The sequence below is a fragment of the Callionymus lyra genome, chromosome 16, assembly GCF_982586985.1.
Source record: "Callionymus lyra chromosome 16, fCalLyr1.hap1.1, whole genome shotgun sequence".
Lineage (NCBI taxonomy): Eukaryota > Metazoa > Chordata > Actinopteri > Syngnathiformes > Callionymidae > Callionymus > Callionymus lyra.
The window spans coordinates 16,568,194-16,584,065 of record NC_141833.1 but is presented as its reverse complement, the minus strand read 5'-3'; the positions used below and the strand labels follow the sequence as shown (position 1 = coordinate 16,584,065).

The following is a 15,872-nucleotide window of genomic DNA, read 5'->3' as shown; positions in this document are numbered from 1 at the left end:
CATTGGGATATTGACGAGACAGAACAACAAACCGCAGTTACACTGTTCTGAGTCAGAAATACAGTTTTAAGTCTTACGTATGGAGGCTTTAAGAGAGATCCCAGATACCAGCACACCTTGTTCAGCCATCATGGTCTCAGACTTGGACACGACTCCAGATCAAATTCTCTGTCCATGGGACCCAACAGAACCACAAACCTTCAGAAAAAAAACCCTCTTTCTAAAAGTATTTCTGTAAGGCTTTTGTTCTCACCTCGGAGAACCCTGACTGGTGAACAAACGGCAGATGTCGGAGTTGACAGAAGACACCGGAGCTCCTGGAGGAGTTTGTGGTGGAGAGTCTCGGTGCGACAGCGTCAGGGTCACTGTCGAGGTTCAGCGGCTGCACCTCTGTTTCCTCTCAGCCGTCTGTGTTTTGCTTCAGCGGTCACACTCAGACGACTCTTAAATGCCAAAACTCTTCACTTTCTCAGGTTGTGCTACATTTCCTGAATGCAAATGTCTTCCCCGGAGGGTTTTGGCCTCTCGTGGAGTAATTATCCCCCGATATTATTCAGAGAGCAGAAGAGAAGAATTGATTTGTTTTCACCGACTCAACTTGAATCCTGGGAAAATAAAGAATGTCGTGAAGTGATTAGAGTCTATGGACGTATATCAGTGGCAACGGAATATTGAATGGTTGAATTTAACATTTTTAAATTATGAAAGTTATTGATTTTTGATTGAAAGGTTTTTAAGAATAATTAAATCCAATCATTTCTATATTGAAATGTTGATTACGTGTTGTTTGCTTATTATTATTTAATATTTTGTTATATTATTAAAATTCATCTTAAATTATTTTTTAAAAATGAACATTTTCAAAATTAAATATCATTTAGAGTTTGGGCTTTTAATGCCAATTATTAAAAAATATATATTGTGTCTACATTCAAAATTATTTTATTATTATTATTTTAAATTAAATATAAAAATGTTGGTATAATAGTGTCACTTACCAGACATATATAATCGAGCACTGAGCTACTCGAGTGCTCAATTGGTAATGTCTGGCGACACTATTATACCAACATTTCTAAATTGTATTTAAAAGGCTAAAAATAAAGAAATATTGAATTAAGGGACATTTATTTTGAAATATTAAAATAAGAATATCAAAGACTTAAATATTAAAATGATTTAATATTAAAGTATTTTATTAATTTATTATTCAATAATACAAAATTAAAAAATAGAAATTATGGCATTAAGTTATAAGAAAAAATATTAAATGATAAACAACAAACAACAACATTAAATAAAAAGAAAAATCCAAGTAACTGATGGAAATAATAAGCTAATGTGTTGAGTTATCAAATTTGCTGAACCCCAGGTATTTCAATGTTAATTACAAAAAGTAATTTACTTGTGATATGAGTAATGAGCAGAATGGGAATGATACGTAAGTAAAAACAAAGAACAGGACATTAGATACACAATTTCATCGCTTATTTTTCATATGGCTGTGACATCATGCAGATAACAAATAAGAAAATGACACAAATAAACATGACAAATGCACATTTCCTACACTCAATGATCCCCAAACTATAATTAGAAATGTCAAACAAAGCATGCAACACAAACTACAACTTTTACACAGAGATACACACAAAGGTGAACACAAGGGATGCCGTAGTCGTTGACGCACACGGTAATGACAACAAAAGTAAGAAGTAGAGAACGGCATGAACAACATAAACAGATGCTACAACTTGCTCTCTGACTTCTCTCTATCGCTGCTGTGATTGAAATGAGTTCCGTGTCTTCCGTCTCTAAACAGTATCTAAATGCAGTTACACTGAGGAATTCTCAGCAATTACTGCTTGTGTTTTTTGAAGAGCTGCTTAGTTTTTCTTCGGCTCCGTAATGTCTGAGAAAGTCGCAAAAAGATGCGAGAAAGAAACACTCATCTTCGTTTGCTTCATTTAACGCCATCTGTTTTGTGTCTTAACTTTGTTCTGTTGTCTCAGATGATAAATAATAGTATAAAAACAGCTCTCACTTCAGGGTGAAATCGGACGTTGATAAGAAGGTTCTGTATTCATCTCTCCTTGCAAGTAAAACGGTTGCAGACGTTAAGTAAGTAAGTAAGTAATATTTATTTATATAGCGCTTTTCGAGACCAGGGTCACAAAGCGCTTAAACAATCAAAACAATACTACAAAAAGTACATACTTTAAAGATCAAGATAATACTGAGAACAACACAGGAGTTCGAGAAATTCAAGGAAAAGCCTGAACAAATATAAACGTCTTAAGATGTTTCTTAAAGGAGTCAGTAGATCCATCAAGCGCAAAGAGAGAGGAAGATCGTTCCAAAGCTTAGGAGCAACAGCCTGAAAAGATTTCTCTCCTCTGGTCCTGAGCCGTGTGCGTGGAACCATAAGTAGATTCTGATCCACAGACCTCAGAGCCCGAGCTGGGGTGTAAGGCTGGATCAGATCAGTGATGTAAGGAGGAGTCTGACCATGAATAGATCTGAAAGTAAGAACCAGAATTTTAAAGTTGATCCTGAAAGAAACTGGAAGCCAGTGAAGAGTTTTAAGGATCGTAGAAATGTGAGTTCTTCTACTAGAGCGGGTCAGAATTCTCGCTGCAGAGTTCTGAATCAACTGCAGACGAGACAGATCCTTCTTGTTAAGACATGAAAACAAACTGTTACAATAGTCCAGACGAGAAGAAACAAACGCATGGATTACAACCAATTCAGTTTCTTAACCTAACATTTGAAGTGTTCAATTCAACCCTTCGATATACTAAAGGTGCTGATGTACTTGATAGCCTGGTGTGCGTTTGCTGACATTGTCGAGATAATGTCGTCGTTACTCGTCCTCTTTGCAAGTTAACTTTCCCTCGGTTTAGAATGACGCAGCAGTTCTGCCTAAACAGCCGAGTCATCAGAGCGTTGCCGGACGAGCGGCACATGGCAGACCCGGATCTGTCCGGATGAAGCACAGTAGCGCTGACAGAGTAATCAAAGTTAAAGACTTGTTGTTGAGTTGTGGCTCGAGATCGAACTCCGGCGTGAATCACAGTAATTGGCTCTTGACTCGCCGGTGAGAACAACATCCATTAAACAGACGAGTCGGTGAGCAGGAGCTCCCGCCGCCCGTCCTGCCGTCTCCTCCTGACAGCTGCCGCGTCACTGCAGGTCCAGACCACCGGTGTGGGACTTCAGATGATAATTCATGTAGACATTAGCGCAGTCTTCAAATCCCCATTTTCATCCAGGAGACGATTTAAAACTGGATCATTAGTCGTTTCATTGTGTGAAACCGCCGAAGTGGTTTGAACGTCTCGTGGAATCGTTCTTTGGTGATGACACGGGGAGTTCTCCAGGGCGTCCTTGTGGTCCTAAACGTGTAAAATACAATCATTTTAGGCCTTAACATTTCCAAAATGATGTAGAAACTTATCTCTGGTCCTTATTACCCACATGATTATCATCATTGTATGATGAAAAAATACGCCGATTTTTAGGAGCGTGAGAATATATCGATTCACTCGTCAGTTGATTTTTTGTCATTTTTTTAATCATTTATTTTTTGCTTTCAACTCATGTATAAACATTTTTAATCATAGTTTTTGATCAAGCTGCGGTATCGACTGTATCCTCTCATCCTCAGTCACCGCAGAGATCTTGTGAGATTTCAATGTTCCTTTAGCCGCAGAGGACGAAATGACTGCTGCCATCTAGCGGCCGGAGGTTTAATTGCAACACAAAAATCGCCATGAAATTGCATGTAGATTTTAAAAAGAAAAATTATTTATCCGACACCCACTTAATTGAACTATAAACCATAAAAGAACTATAGTAAAATATTTAATATGATAGATAAAGTAACAATGAAATCCCGGGTATGACTGGGGACGAGAGGATACAGTCGACTCCAGCAGCTTTTAAAGCTGTTTTTTGGACATATTTTGGTTTAAAAACAAATGAAAGCAGTTACGACTCCGTCGAGTCATATGGTCTGTAAATTCAAGCGAGTCTAGTACTCGCGATATATCGTATCGTTGACCCTGTATCGTGATACTTATCGCCAGATTCTTGCCAATATACACAACAAAATGATGTCTTAAATAAAAATTCAAATTTATTTCATACTTTTATACAATATTGTCCAGGGTCATAAGTATTTATTTAATAGATTTCTTTCAATAAAAAGATACGATGCTGCACATGTTGGTTGCTATCCACACACACGGTCTTAAGAAAAGTCTTACATTTGCCGCAGACTCCGTGGTCTGACCCGAGACTTTGAAATCCATCATCCCCTCCAAACATCCACTCTCGACTGCAGCGCTTTCACGCTCCGTCGAGAGGCGACGCTTCAACTCGACAACTTTTTAAAGCACAAAATTGTTGCCACTCCAGCCAGGAGGGCGAGATGTTTTCGCCGCACCTGCTGTTAGGAACCACTGAGGGGGGAATGTCAGAGGTCTGTTTACTCCCGTCCTCCACATCCACTCTCCCCCCTCGTCCATCACGTTTGCTGAAGCTCTTGGCACTCGGTTTGTGGAGTCATTCGGGGTGAGAGCGGCAGTGTTTGGAAGTTTTGGTATTTGCATTCTGAATGAGTGGAGAGGCTCACCTGGATTTCCATCCGAGCTGTAAAGTGCTCGACAACATCATCGTCACCTGAAACACCTGCTCTTACAAAAGTTGTTTATCTGACGTGAAATGTTTCTTGAAACGCTCCGGAATATTTTCTCTCATCAAATCACTCTCAGTTATGAGTCGTTTTTTTATATATATATTTCATAGCTACAGCGCCCCCTTGTGTCCGCAATCTTTTGGTTTATAGGTGGCCTGATATTCACGAACCGAACCGGCAGTTTCAAACTGTGTATTGCTTTTGATTGTTCAAGCGTCTTGTGACCCTGGTCTAGAAAGATATTTACAAATAACTATTACTTACTTACTTACTATACAAATAAATCAAAAATACTTTGTGTTCCACTTATTTTCACTAGTTAACAGGTTTATTTTTGGGTAAACTTGAGTCACAGACAATTGTTTTCGTCAGAGAAAAAATGCTCTTTGCAAAAAAAAAATATATAAAAATTTCAGACAGTAATAATCAAATCAAAAAGAAATTCTGTAAATGATTTTCTCTTTCTATGCGGTTCCGGTAATAAATTCCTCACGGACCGGTTCTGGTCCCGGGGAGTGGGTCGGGGGTCCCTGAGTGTTTCTCTGAGAAGACGATAAAGTCGAGTTTTTTCACGGAAACAAACGCTAAAAGGAGCGATAACGATAGGTTGACATATTTTGGCCTGACACAGCTCGACCAATCACCTGCCAGTGAGCAGGCGGCCATGTTTAGAAAGTGTGATGCAGAAGGTGAAGAAGAGAGTAGAGCCAGGGTGGAGACGACTGTCACGGCTGAGGAGTAGGAAGAGTGCAAGGGAAACTACATGAGAAGTTTGTTTAAAGGAAAGAAAAGCTAATCTTAACGAAAAACAGAGATGCTAACATGCTAAATTAGCATTGGAGAATTGAATGGTTTTGTTTGGACATAAGAAGAAAGACAACACAGTGAGTTACTAAACACATCTTTACAGAGTAGAAGTTCAATGTGTGGTGAATTTACTGACGTTTTCGTTGTTTCTTCTGTGTCGTACAGAAGCGTGTGACGCCTCCCTGGTGTCCAACCTTCCTCCCTCGTCCTTCACAAGCTCCTCCCAACTGTCCAGCGGTCACAGCCCGAGCTTCGCCAAACTCAACCGGAGAGAAGGTGAGTCCAGAACCCTTTGACCCGTGGACCTGTTTCCTCTTTCACAAACACCATCCAGCTTTAACTGTAGTTTTCTTGACCTAAATAATATCACTTTAAGACGAGGAGTGTATAATGGCAAGAATCTAGTGATACGATACGTATCACGATAAAGTGGCAAATATACAACATATTGTAATACTGTAGTAACAAGTATATATTTGTAGTATTGTCGAGTACTTGACTCTGGTGTTGTAGTATTTACAGACCACATGACTCTTGACGAAGTCGTAACTGCTTTCATTGGTTTTGAAATCAAAATATGTCCAAACATCAGCTTTAAAAGCCACTGGAGTCCACTGTATCCTCTCGTCCTCAGTCATCGCCATTAACTCAGAGGGTAGCTGTACTTACAGCTATCTGTATCCTGTGAGGCCGCATTCGCGTTAGCTACAGTTAGCCGTGATGTCAGCAAGGATCACCCGGCTGGAGTCGACTGTATCCTCTCGTCCTCAGTCATCGCTGGGGTCTCGCAAGATTTCATACAAAATTAATGCTGTCATCTAGCCTTAGGAAGTTTAATTGCAACACACGAATAATCAGTATGAAACTTTAAAGTCAATTATTGTAAATAAAAAATGGAGTTATTCTATTACAAACGATTTAATGAATTACGAAAACAAAATTATAAAATTCATTTTTTTAAGAACCAAAATAAAAATCGATACAGTGCTGTTGATTGTCGATACGGTTGAAAGATAGAAAAGTGTATCAATACTTTCTCACACCCCTATTTCAGACTCACTAGTTTGAATTGTGTGTCTCACTCCCTCTCAGTGAACTCATCGCTGCAGCTGTGTGTGTTTTAGAGGATTTGTTTACTGTCATCATTTGAAATATCTTGTTTTTTTTACTTCCAGTTTTTATTCCAACAATCAAATGATTCGACGTGCGTGACTCTTGACTGGTGCAGGTGCATCTGCTCTGTGTTTAGTTGTCGGATTATTCTTTAAAAGAGTAAACTTTTTAAAAATCTCTTCCTGAGAGACGTCGAAGGTCGATGGCTAATAAAACCGTCGCTTCTCTATAACGCCAGTTTATGTCCATGGATTGTTCTCGCTTCCTGTCGGCGGCGCGGCGTTGGAACGCCAGCGTCTGTCGGGACCAATAAAAAGTTTGCGAAGACAGAAATAACCGTCCGTCAAGGACTCGGGAGTTTCCCGGCCGTCCCTCCGGAGCGCCGGCTGCTGGGTGTTGGCAGAGAGATGAACCTGCTTGTGTTGTGCAGACAAACACTCGGCGGGGAGTCTTGTTGTGATTTGTGACGTGAGGCTTTGACAAAACGCCGAGAGGATTCTTGAGGGAACGCGCCGGCTCGCCTTATCTGCACATCAAAGACGAGTCGAGGCTTTAATCTGCTTCTCAACCGCCCAGGAAGTGAGCTGTGATGCTGCCGAAGACTCGAGTCGCGTTTGTTTTTACATTTTCGGCTCAAATGACAAACTAAGGCTTATCTGGGGAAACACGAGGTGTTCCCAAGTCAGAGTGACGACGTCTGTATAAACCCAAGAGCACGAGCGTCCGATAAAAATGTTATCAATTATTTAAAAAGTTATTTTGAGAAATGTAAAATAAACAATAAAGCAGGAATAAATTATTATATAATTAAATATTGAAATACACAAAATGCCGTTATTGTATTTGTATTTCATATTGATTTAATTAATAAATATATCGGGAAGAAAAGACAATTTTTGAGTATTGTTTTGATTGTTTAAGCGCTTTGTGACCCTGGCCTGGAAAAGCGCTATATAAATAAAAATTACTTACTTACTTACTTACAATAGCTTATTACAAAATCTGTCTTAAAAATAAAAACAGATCAAATACAAAATATTTGAAGAAAATAAATCATGGAAATATTGTTAATTAAAAAAAAAAGTATTTATATATTTATAACAATTTAAAATAACTATATACTTTTTTTTTTTATTATTAACTATAACCTAACACAACTATATATATATATATCTCTCTCTCTCTATATATATATATATATTTATATTCAAAGAACAAATCTGTCCTAAATATAGAAATAAATGTAATAAATTGTATGTTGCTTTTCATTTCAATTTTTTAAATACAAAATTCTGTAAATATTTTTTGAAAAACGATTGTTCCCTAAAAATGAAAATAACAAATAAAATCCAAAATATTATCTGAAAAATAAAATCATGTAATGATGTGTTTTTAATCTAATTTAAATGTATTTTTTATTTGAAATGGATTGAATGGATAAATATGTTGGTAAACAAAGGAAAAGAGAATAAAAATATTATCATTAAAAATAAGTCGTGGAACTATCGTTAATCTACAAAAAGGGAGAATGTGGTAAATAATATAATGGATTGGATGATAAATATGTTGGTAAACAAATAAAAAAACAAATTATATCTTAAATATGATCAGAAAAATATCATAAAACTATTGTTAACTAAAAGGAAATCATGAAACTATTGTTAATTAAAAAAGAAATCATGGAACTATTGTTAATTAAAAAAGATGCCTTGATGTATTTTAACTTATCAGAAAATGACTATGTTTTTTTTAATGCACTGTATGAACTTATAAATGGTAAATTATTAAATTAAATAATAACACAAAGAACAACCCAAGGTCTTAATTAAAGTATAAATCCGAGGGAAATTAACATATTTTTGGTTAAATTATATACAATATATCCAACCTCGGATAAAATCTGTCGACTCGTGCTTTGAGTCGTCTAAAATATTCAGACCTGGACGTTAATTCGATTTTATGGAAACAGCAAAGGTTGTGGGTTCAAAGTTCATCTGCCTCGTCAGCAGCAACACGTTCAGTTTATCCATCAGGCGACCCCCCCTCTCGCTCCCCCTCTCCGGAAGTATCAGATATTCCAGGTGCTCGCCTCAGAAATCGATGAATAAATGAATCCATCTTATTTCCATCTCCTGCCGCCGCTGTTTCTGCGCCACGTTCTCCGAGGATTCGCTTCAATCTCAATTCATTTACCTGCTTAATGAGCAGCGAGTGCTGGAACGCAACAACAAATCCATACCCGGGATTTAATCAGGGATCCAGGAACACGTCGGACGCTGTTGTTCTGGTACAGTGAGGAATGAACTTCAACACACACTGAATATTTATCTTTTGTTTTAAACAGGAACTTGCATTTGGTGAAGGCTTCTGGGAAATCTGAGTGACTGAGCATTTCTTCCTCGCCCGCTTTGCTAAATTTTCTTTTTTCTTTTCATCTTAATTTTCTGTCTTCTGACCTTCTGTTCCTCGTCTTCATCAGCAGAAACTCATTTTTTCCAGACGCGTGTTTCCACACTGGCTGATAGGCATCGGTGTCAAACAGTAATTACAGACTTGAGTAAGAAAATAATAATTGTGCTGCAGAGATAATCCCTCCCGAAATAAAAAAAAAAAAAAAGGATTTGATTTGGAAGTGAAATAGTTTTTTTTAATTGGAACGGTTGTGAGGTCACAGTTCGACTTCTGTCGATGATATCGCGGCTCGTTTTTAATGAAAGTTTTTAGCTTTTTACCTGAGTCTGGAAGAGCTGAGAGTTTTGAGTCTTGGACTGTGAGGCTGTGGAGAATGAAACGAGCTGAGCCAGAGGGCCAAGATGGTTCCTCTCCTCACATATATAGAGTCAGACACGAAAAATAGAAGTGAATTTATGTTGTAAAATGACCTAATGCAAGTGTTACGAGGTTAAAGAAATATATAAAAATGATTAAAAAGTTGTTCTTAGAAGTATAAAATAAATAATACCTATGATACATTAAAAATACAATAAATTAGGAATAATAATTCGAAAGATGTTTGTAAATCAAATGCCTAATTATTATTTATAGTATTTTATATAGATTAAATCAATAAATATGTAAAGAAAAAATAACATAATTTTTAAGATAAGAAGTTTTCAAATAATAAAAAGTAAATGGAATTTTCAAAACTGATCTTTTTATCCATTATTAATTTTAAAAAGAACATGTTAAATAGAGAAAACATATTTTTATTCTCAAAAAATATATATATATATATGTTTAAAAAAACTTTTAGATAAAACACACACACACGTGTAACGTTGTAAATAAAAATGTTTATTATAATTTATATTATTTTAAATACTTTAAAACAACAAACCTGCCCTTGATAATAAACTATTGACCATTAAAAAAAAGACGTAAATAGAGTGAATGTATTTTAATTGAATATGAATCTTCAATGAAATGTGCACAAAACAAAGTAAACAAAAAGAACAGCTAGAATAAACAAGGAAAGTTAAGAGTTCAATTTTTAATGGTGATTGAATAGTTTAAAGTTTCAAATATGAATCAATAATAGATGAAAAAATTAAAGAAAGTTGCAACTGGTTCAAATCCACAACTGTTGCTCCAGCAAGTTAGCCACGTTTATGCTAACACATTCAAAAGCTAGAGTTATGCTAGCATTCAGCATTTATTTCTTTATCATATCAATCATATTTAATGTCTGTTTTGGTTTTATTTTTGGAATTAAAATCATTTATATAAATTATATTTGGAATGATTTGTGTGGTCGGTTGAGCACAAACATCGACTCCATCTTTCTCAGTCACAACAACGAGCCTAAAAGAACATTTTCTCTTCTTTCTTTATAAACATGTGTTTGCTGCTCAGACGGTTCTGTCGGGTCCGGAACCATTAGTTTGCTGTCGGGCCGCCCCCCCCCCCTCCATCAGGCGGAGATGACCCTCCAGACTCTGCATTATCATGCAAATGTTCCGACTCGGCAGGTGTCGCGACGTTTACTCGTCTCTCCAGCTGCTCCTCTGCTCCTTCAGCTCCTCCCTCGCTCCTCCATTCATCAGGTTCTACTTCCTCCTCACTGCATCTGTCGCCTGAAGATTCCTCGCACCTGTTGCAGCTCTTTCCTCTTCATGAAGACAATGATTTCCTCAAGATGGTCAGAGAGTAGTTTCAATCTGCCGGGTCTGATGTTAGTGGAGAGTCAACATTTTTATACACCTCACCTGTTGCAGCTCTTTCCTCTTCATGAAGACAATGATTTCCTCAAGATGGTCAGAGAGTAGTTTCAATCTGCCGGGTCTGATGTTAGTGGAGAGTCAACATTTTTATACACCTCACCTGTTGCAGCTCTTTCCTATTTATGAAGACAATGATTTCCTCAAGACGGTCAGAGAGTAGTTTCAATCTGCCGGGTCTGATGTTAGTGGAGAGTCAAAATGGCGACAAAGACTTCAGAGAACGTCGGGTTTTTTTTGAGTAATCGACCGACCATGCTATAGTAACACAAGTATTAAAACATGCTTCTACTTTCAGGATATATAGATCTATATCAAGGTGGTTGCGGCGTTTGTCGTTTTTATACACCTCTGTTGTGATTGGTCGATACGCCAAACACTTCATTTTATGATTAATTCATAGAGTCTCTTCGCAACTAAATGAAGTTCATTTAATTTCAGTTAACGTTGTAATTGAAGCGTATATTGATTAAAAAGAAAACTAAAATCTTTTAAATAGTTAATAAAATTATATATTAATACTTGAAAATTATTTGTTTTTCCGTAGGAACAGAATTTTGGACCCTTTTCCGAAGCTGAAAAAATGAAACCCAAGTTTGCAAAATGTATAATATAATTAGATTTCTGTTGCAATCAATCTCATGGTATTGGTATTGTAGAAAGTATCGATATCGAAGGAATAGGTACTTGTATCTCTTATTTAGATTTCTCTGCATATATAAACTGAGCTGGATTATCCATGTTTACATTTTTACAATTGAGTTTGTACAGTTGTACTCACGGCTACGGTATATTTGTCAGACACGAATATACGAAAGACTCGCGAGATTAAAGATGGAGGAAATGTTTACTCCAGGTGAAGGGTTTTACTTTCAGGCTAAGCTAACACCATGTAGCTTTCTGTATTGGCAAGAATCTGGCGATGGGTATCACGATACAGGGGCAACGATACGATATATAGTGATACTGTAGTAACAATGATATATGTGTAGTATTGTTGCAGAATTTACAGACCACATGACTCTTGATGAAGTCGTAACTGCTTTCATTTGTTTTGAAACCAAAATATGTCCAAACATCAGCTTCAAAAGCCGCTGGAGTCGACTGTATCCTCTCGTCCTCAGTCATCGCCGGGATCTCGGAGGGTAGCTTTACTAACAGCTATCTGTATCCTGTGAGACCTCATTCGCGTTAGCTACAGTTAGCCGTGATGTCAGCAAGTATCACCCGGCTTCAGTCGACTGTATCCTCTCGTCCTCAGTCATCACATGGATAGCTGTACTAACAGTTATCTGTATCCCCTGCTCCCATATAGTAGTACAAAAGTTGTACCGTGAGGCCTCAATCATGTTAGCTTGTTAGCTACAATTAGCCTTGATTAGCTGCTACAGTTAGCCCTGATGCTAGTAAGGGTCACCTGACTCTGGAGATGTCGCCACACTTACCGTACCTCACACTACCTTGAAAAAAAGTCTGACATCCATTAACCTCGAGCTTCCTGGTGAATCGGTCCAGGTGTAATTGGAAGTGACAGGACACCTGACCCTCCTCTGAACTGACGGGGTTTGACGCCCAGAAACCTCGGCGTCAGCGTCTCCGTCCTCGCTGTCACGGCTCAGTTTTCCTCCGGCTGGTTGAACACCCGAGAGGACGCCCTCTCCTTCGCTCCCGCCGGCCGACGCGACGGTCGGTCGAGTGAGTAATGGCTTCTGGGAATTTCCTTAGTTTCGGGTCAGAACCACTTCTCACCGCGGCGGCGACTAAATGACTTGAGAGCTGACGACGGCGGCTTCCTGTAGTTTTTCTACTCGTGCTGCGAGTCGTGTTGTTGCAGCGTCGGCTCTTTTTGGTTTCATCTGTCAAAACATGTTGAAAATCTCCTTCATCCCTCTTGTTTGACAGAGTCGTGTCCACAGCTTGAATGTCTTTCTCGTGTCCAGGGGCGGGCGGCTGGTCTCCCCTGACCTCCGACACACACCAGTGGTTGGAGGTCGACCTCGGCCAGAGAACCACCATCACGGCGGTCGCCACCCAGGGACGCTACGGCAGCTCCGATTGGCTGACGTCGTACCTGCTGATGTTCAGCGACACGGGACACAACTGGAGACAGTACCGGCAGGAGGAGAGCATCGGGGTGAGTCTTGTAAGTGCACTTACAAGGAGCGTCACACACTTACAAGGAGCGTCACACCCTTACAAGGAGCGTCACACCCTTACAAGGAGCGTCACACCCTTACAAGGAGCGTCACACACTTGCAAGGAGCGTCACACACTTACAAGGAGCGTCACACCCTTACAAGGAGCGTAACACCCTTACAAGGAGCGTCACACCCTTACAAGGAGCGTCACACCCTTACAAGGAGCGTCACACACTTGCAAGGAGCGTCACACACTTACAAGGAGCGTCACACCCTTACAAGGAGCGTCACACACTTACAAGGAGCGTAACATCCTTACAAGGAGCGTCACACACTTGCAAGGAGCGTCACACACTTACAAGGAGCGTAACACACTTACAAGGAGCGTCACACACTTACAAGGAGCGTAACGCACTTACAAGGAGCGTCACACACTTACAAGGAGCGTCACACACTTACAAGGAGGGTCACACCCTTACAAGGAGCGTCACACACTTACAAGGAGCGTAACACCCTTACAAGGAGCGTCACACACTTGCAAGGAGCGTCACACACTTACAAGGAGCGTAACACACTTACAAGGAGCGTCACACACTTACAAGGAGCGTAACGCACTTACAAGGAGCGTCACACACTTACAAGGAGCGTCACACACTTACAAGGAGCGTCACACACTTACAAGGAGCGTAACACACTTACAAGGAGCGTAACACACTTACAAGGAGCGTAACACACTTACAAGGAGCGTAACACACTTACAAGGAGCGTAACACACTTACAAGGAGCGTAACACACTTACAAGGAGCGTCACACACTTTCAAGGATCTACACACACTTACAATGAGCGTCACACACAAACAAGGAGCATCACACACTTACAAGGAGCTACACACACTTACAAGGAGCGTCACACACTTACAAGGAGCGTCACACACTTACAAGGGGCGTCACACACTTACAAGGAGCGTCACACACTTACAAGGAGCGTCACACACTTACAAGGGGCGTCACACACTTACAAGGAGCGTCACACACTAACAAGGAGCGTCACACACTTACAAGGAGCGTCACACACTTACAAGGAGCGTCACACACTTACAAGGAGCGTCACACACTTACAAGGAGCGTCACACACTTACAAGGAGCGTCACACACTTACAAGGAGCGTAACACACTTACAAGGAGCGTAACACACTTACAAGGAGCGTCACACACTTTCAAGGATCTACACACACTTACAATGAGCGTCACACACAAACAAGGAGCATCACACACTTACAAGGATCTACACACACTTACAATGAGCGTCACACACTTACAAGGAGCATCACACACTTACAATGAGCGTCACACACAAACAAGGAGCATCACACACTTACAAGGAGCGTCACACTCTTACAAGGAGCGTCACACACTTACAAGGAGCATCACACACTTACAAGGAGCATCACACTCTTACAAGGAGCGTCACACACTTACAAGGAGCGTCACACACTTACAAGGAGCGTCACACACTTACAAGGAGCATCACACACTTACAAGGAGCGTCACACACTTACAAGGAGCGTCACACTCTTACAAGGAGCGTCACACACTTACAAGGAGCATCACACACTTACAAGGAGCGTCACACACTTACAAGGAGCGTCACACTCTTACAAGGAGCGTCACACACTTACAAGGAGCATCACACACTTACAAGGAGCATCACACTCTTACAAGGAGCGTCACACACTTACAAGGAGCGTCACACACTTACAAGGAGCGTCACACACAAACAAGGAGCATCACACACTTACAAGGAGCGTCACACACTTACAAGGAGCGTCACACACTTACAAGGAGCATCACACACTTACAAGGAGCGTCACACACTTACAAGGAGCGTCACACACTTTCAAGGATCTACACACACTTACAATGAGCGTCACACACAAACAAGGAGCATCACACACTTACAAGGAGCTACACACACTTACAAGGATCTACACACACTTACAAGGATCTACACACACTTACAAGGATCTACACACACTTACAAGGATCTACACACACTTACAAGGATTTACACACACTTACAAGGATCTACACACACTTACAAGGATCTACACACACTTACAAGGATCTACACACACTTACAAGGATCTACACACACTTACAAGGATTTACACACACACAGTCAAAGGAAAGCTTGACACACATTCTCTTCTAAAAAGACACACACAAAGACTACACACAGTAAGAAGGTCATTAACACACTCGTAGTGTGTGTCTGTGGATGTTTCCACACGTTCACTTGAGAGTTTGTGTTTCGCTGCTTCTTCCTCGAACTCTTCATTCCGATCATGAAGCTCTTCATTGTCAGAGACTCGTCGCTCGTCGCTGCTCAAAGTCGAGCCTCGACTCTGTCAACAAGTCGTCGACTTAATGGTTATCGAGCGTCTCGTGTCCGGCCGCTGACGCACTGACGTGTCTCGCTGCACGACGTGTCTCGCTGCTCGACGTGTCTCGCTGCTCGACGTGTCTCGCTGCACGACGTGTCTCGCTGCACGACGTGTCTCGCTGCTCGACGTGTCTCGCTGCACGACGTGTCTCGCTGCTCGACGTGTCTCGCTGCACGACGTGTCTCGCTGCACGACGTGTCTCGCTGCTCGACGTGTCTCGCTGCACGACGTGTCTCGCTGCACGACGTGTCTCGCTGCTCGACGTGTCTCGCTGCACGACGTGTCTCGCTGCACGACGTGTCTCGCTGCTCGACGTGTCTCGCTGCTCGACGTGTCTCGCTGCACGACGTGTCTCGCTGCTCGACGTGTCTCGCTGCACGACGTGTCTCGCTGCACGACGTGTCTCGCTGCTCGACGTGTCTCGCTGCACGACGTGTCTCGCTGCTCGACGTGT

General features: G+C 40.5%; 1 protein-coding gene across 2 annotated transcripts in view; it reads left to right on the top strand.

Annotated features, from left to right (window-relative positions):
* The window catches only part of LOC148063964 (contactin-associated protein-like 5), a 67,511-nt gene that overhangs the window by 15,058 nt on the left and 36,581 nt on the right, over positions 1 to 15,872 (top strand). Inside the window, exons 2-3 of one of the 2 annotated variants that reach the window (XM_087810955.1) lie at positions 5,672 to 5,782; positions 12,777 to 12,970. In XM_087810955.1, coding sequence (XP_087667081.1) covers positions 5,672 to 5,782; positions 12,777 to 12,970 — 305 coding nt within the window. Of the gene's footprint in view, positions 1 to 5,671; positions 5,783 to 12,776; positions 12,980 to 15,872 lie in introns of both variants that reach the window. The other variant, XM_087810954.1, reaches the window with a different exon arrangement.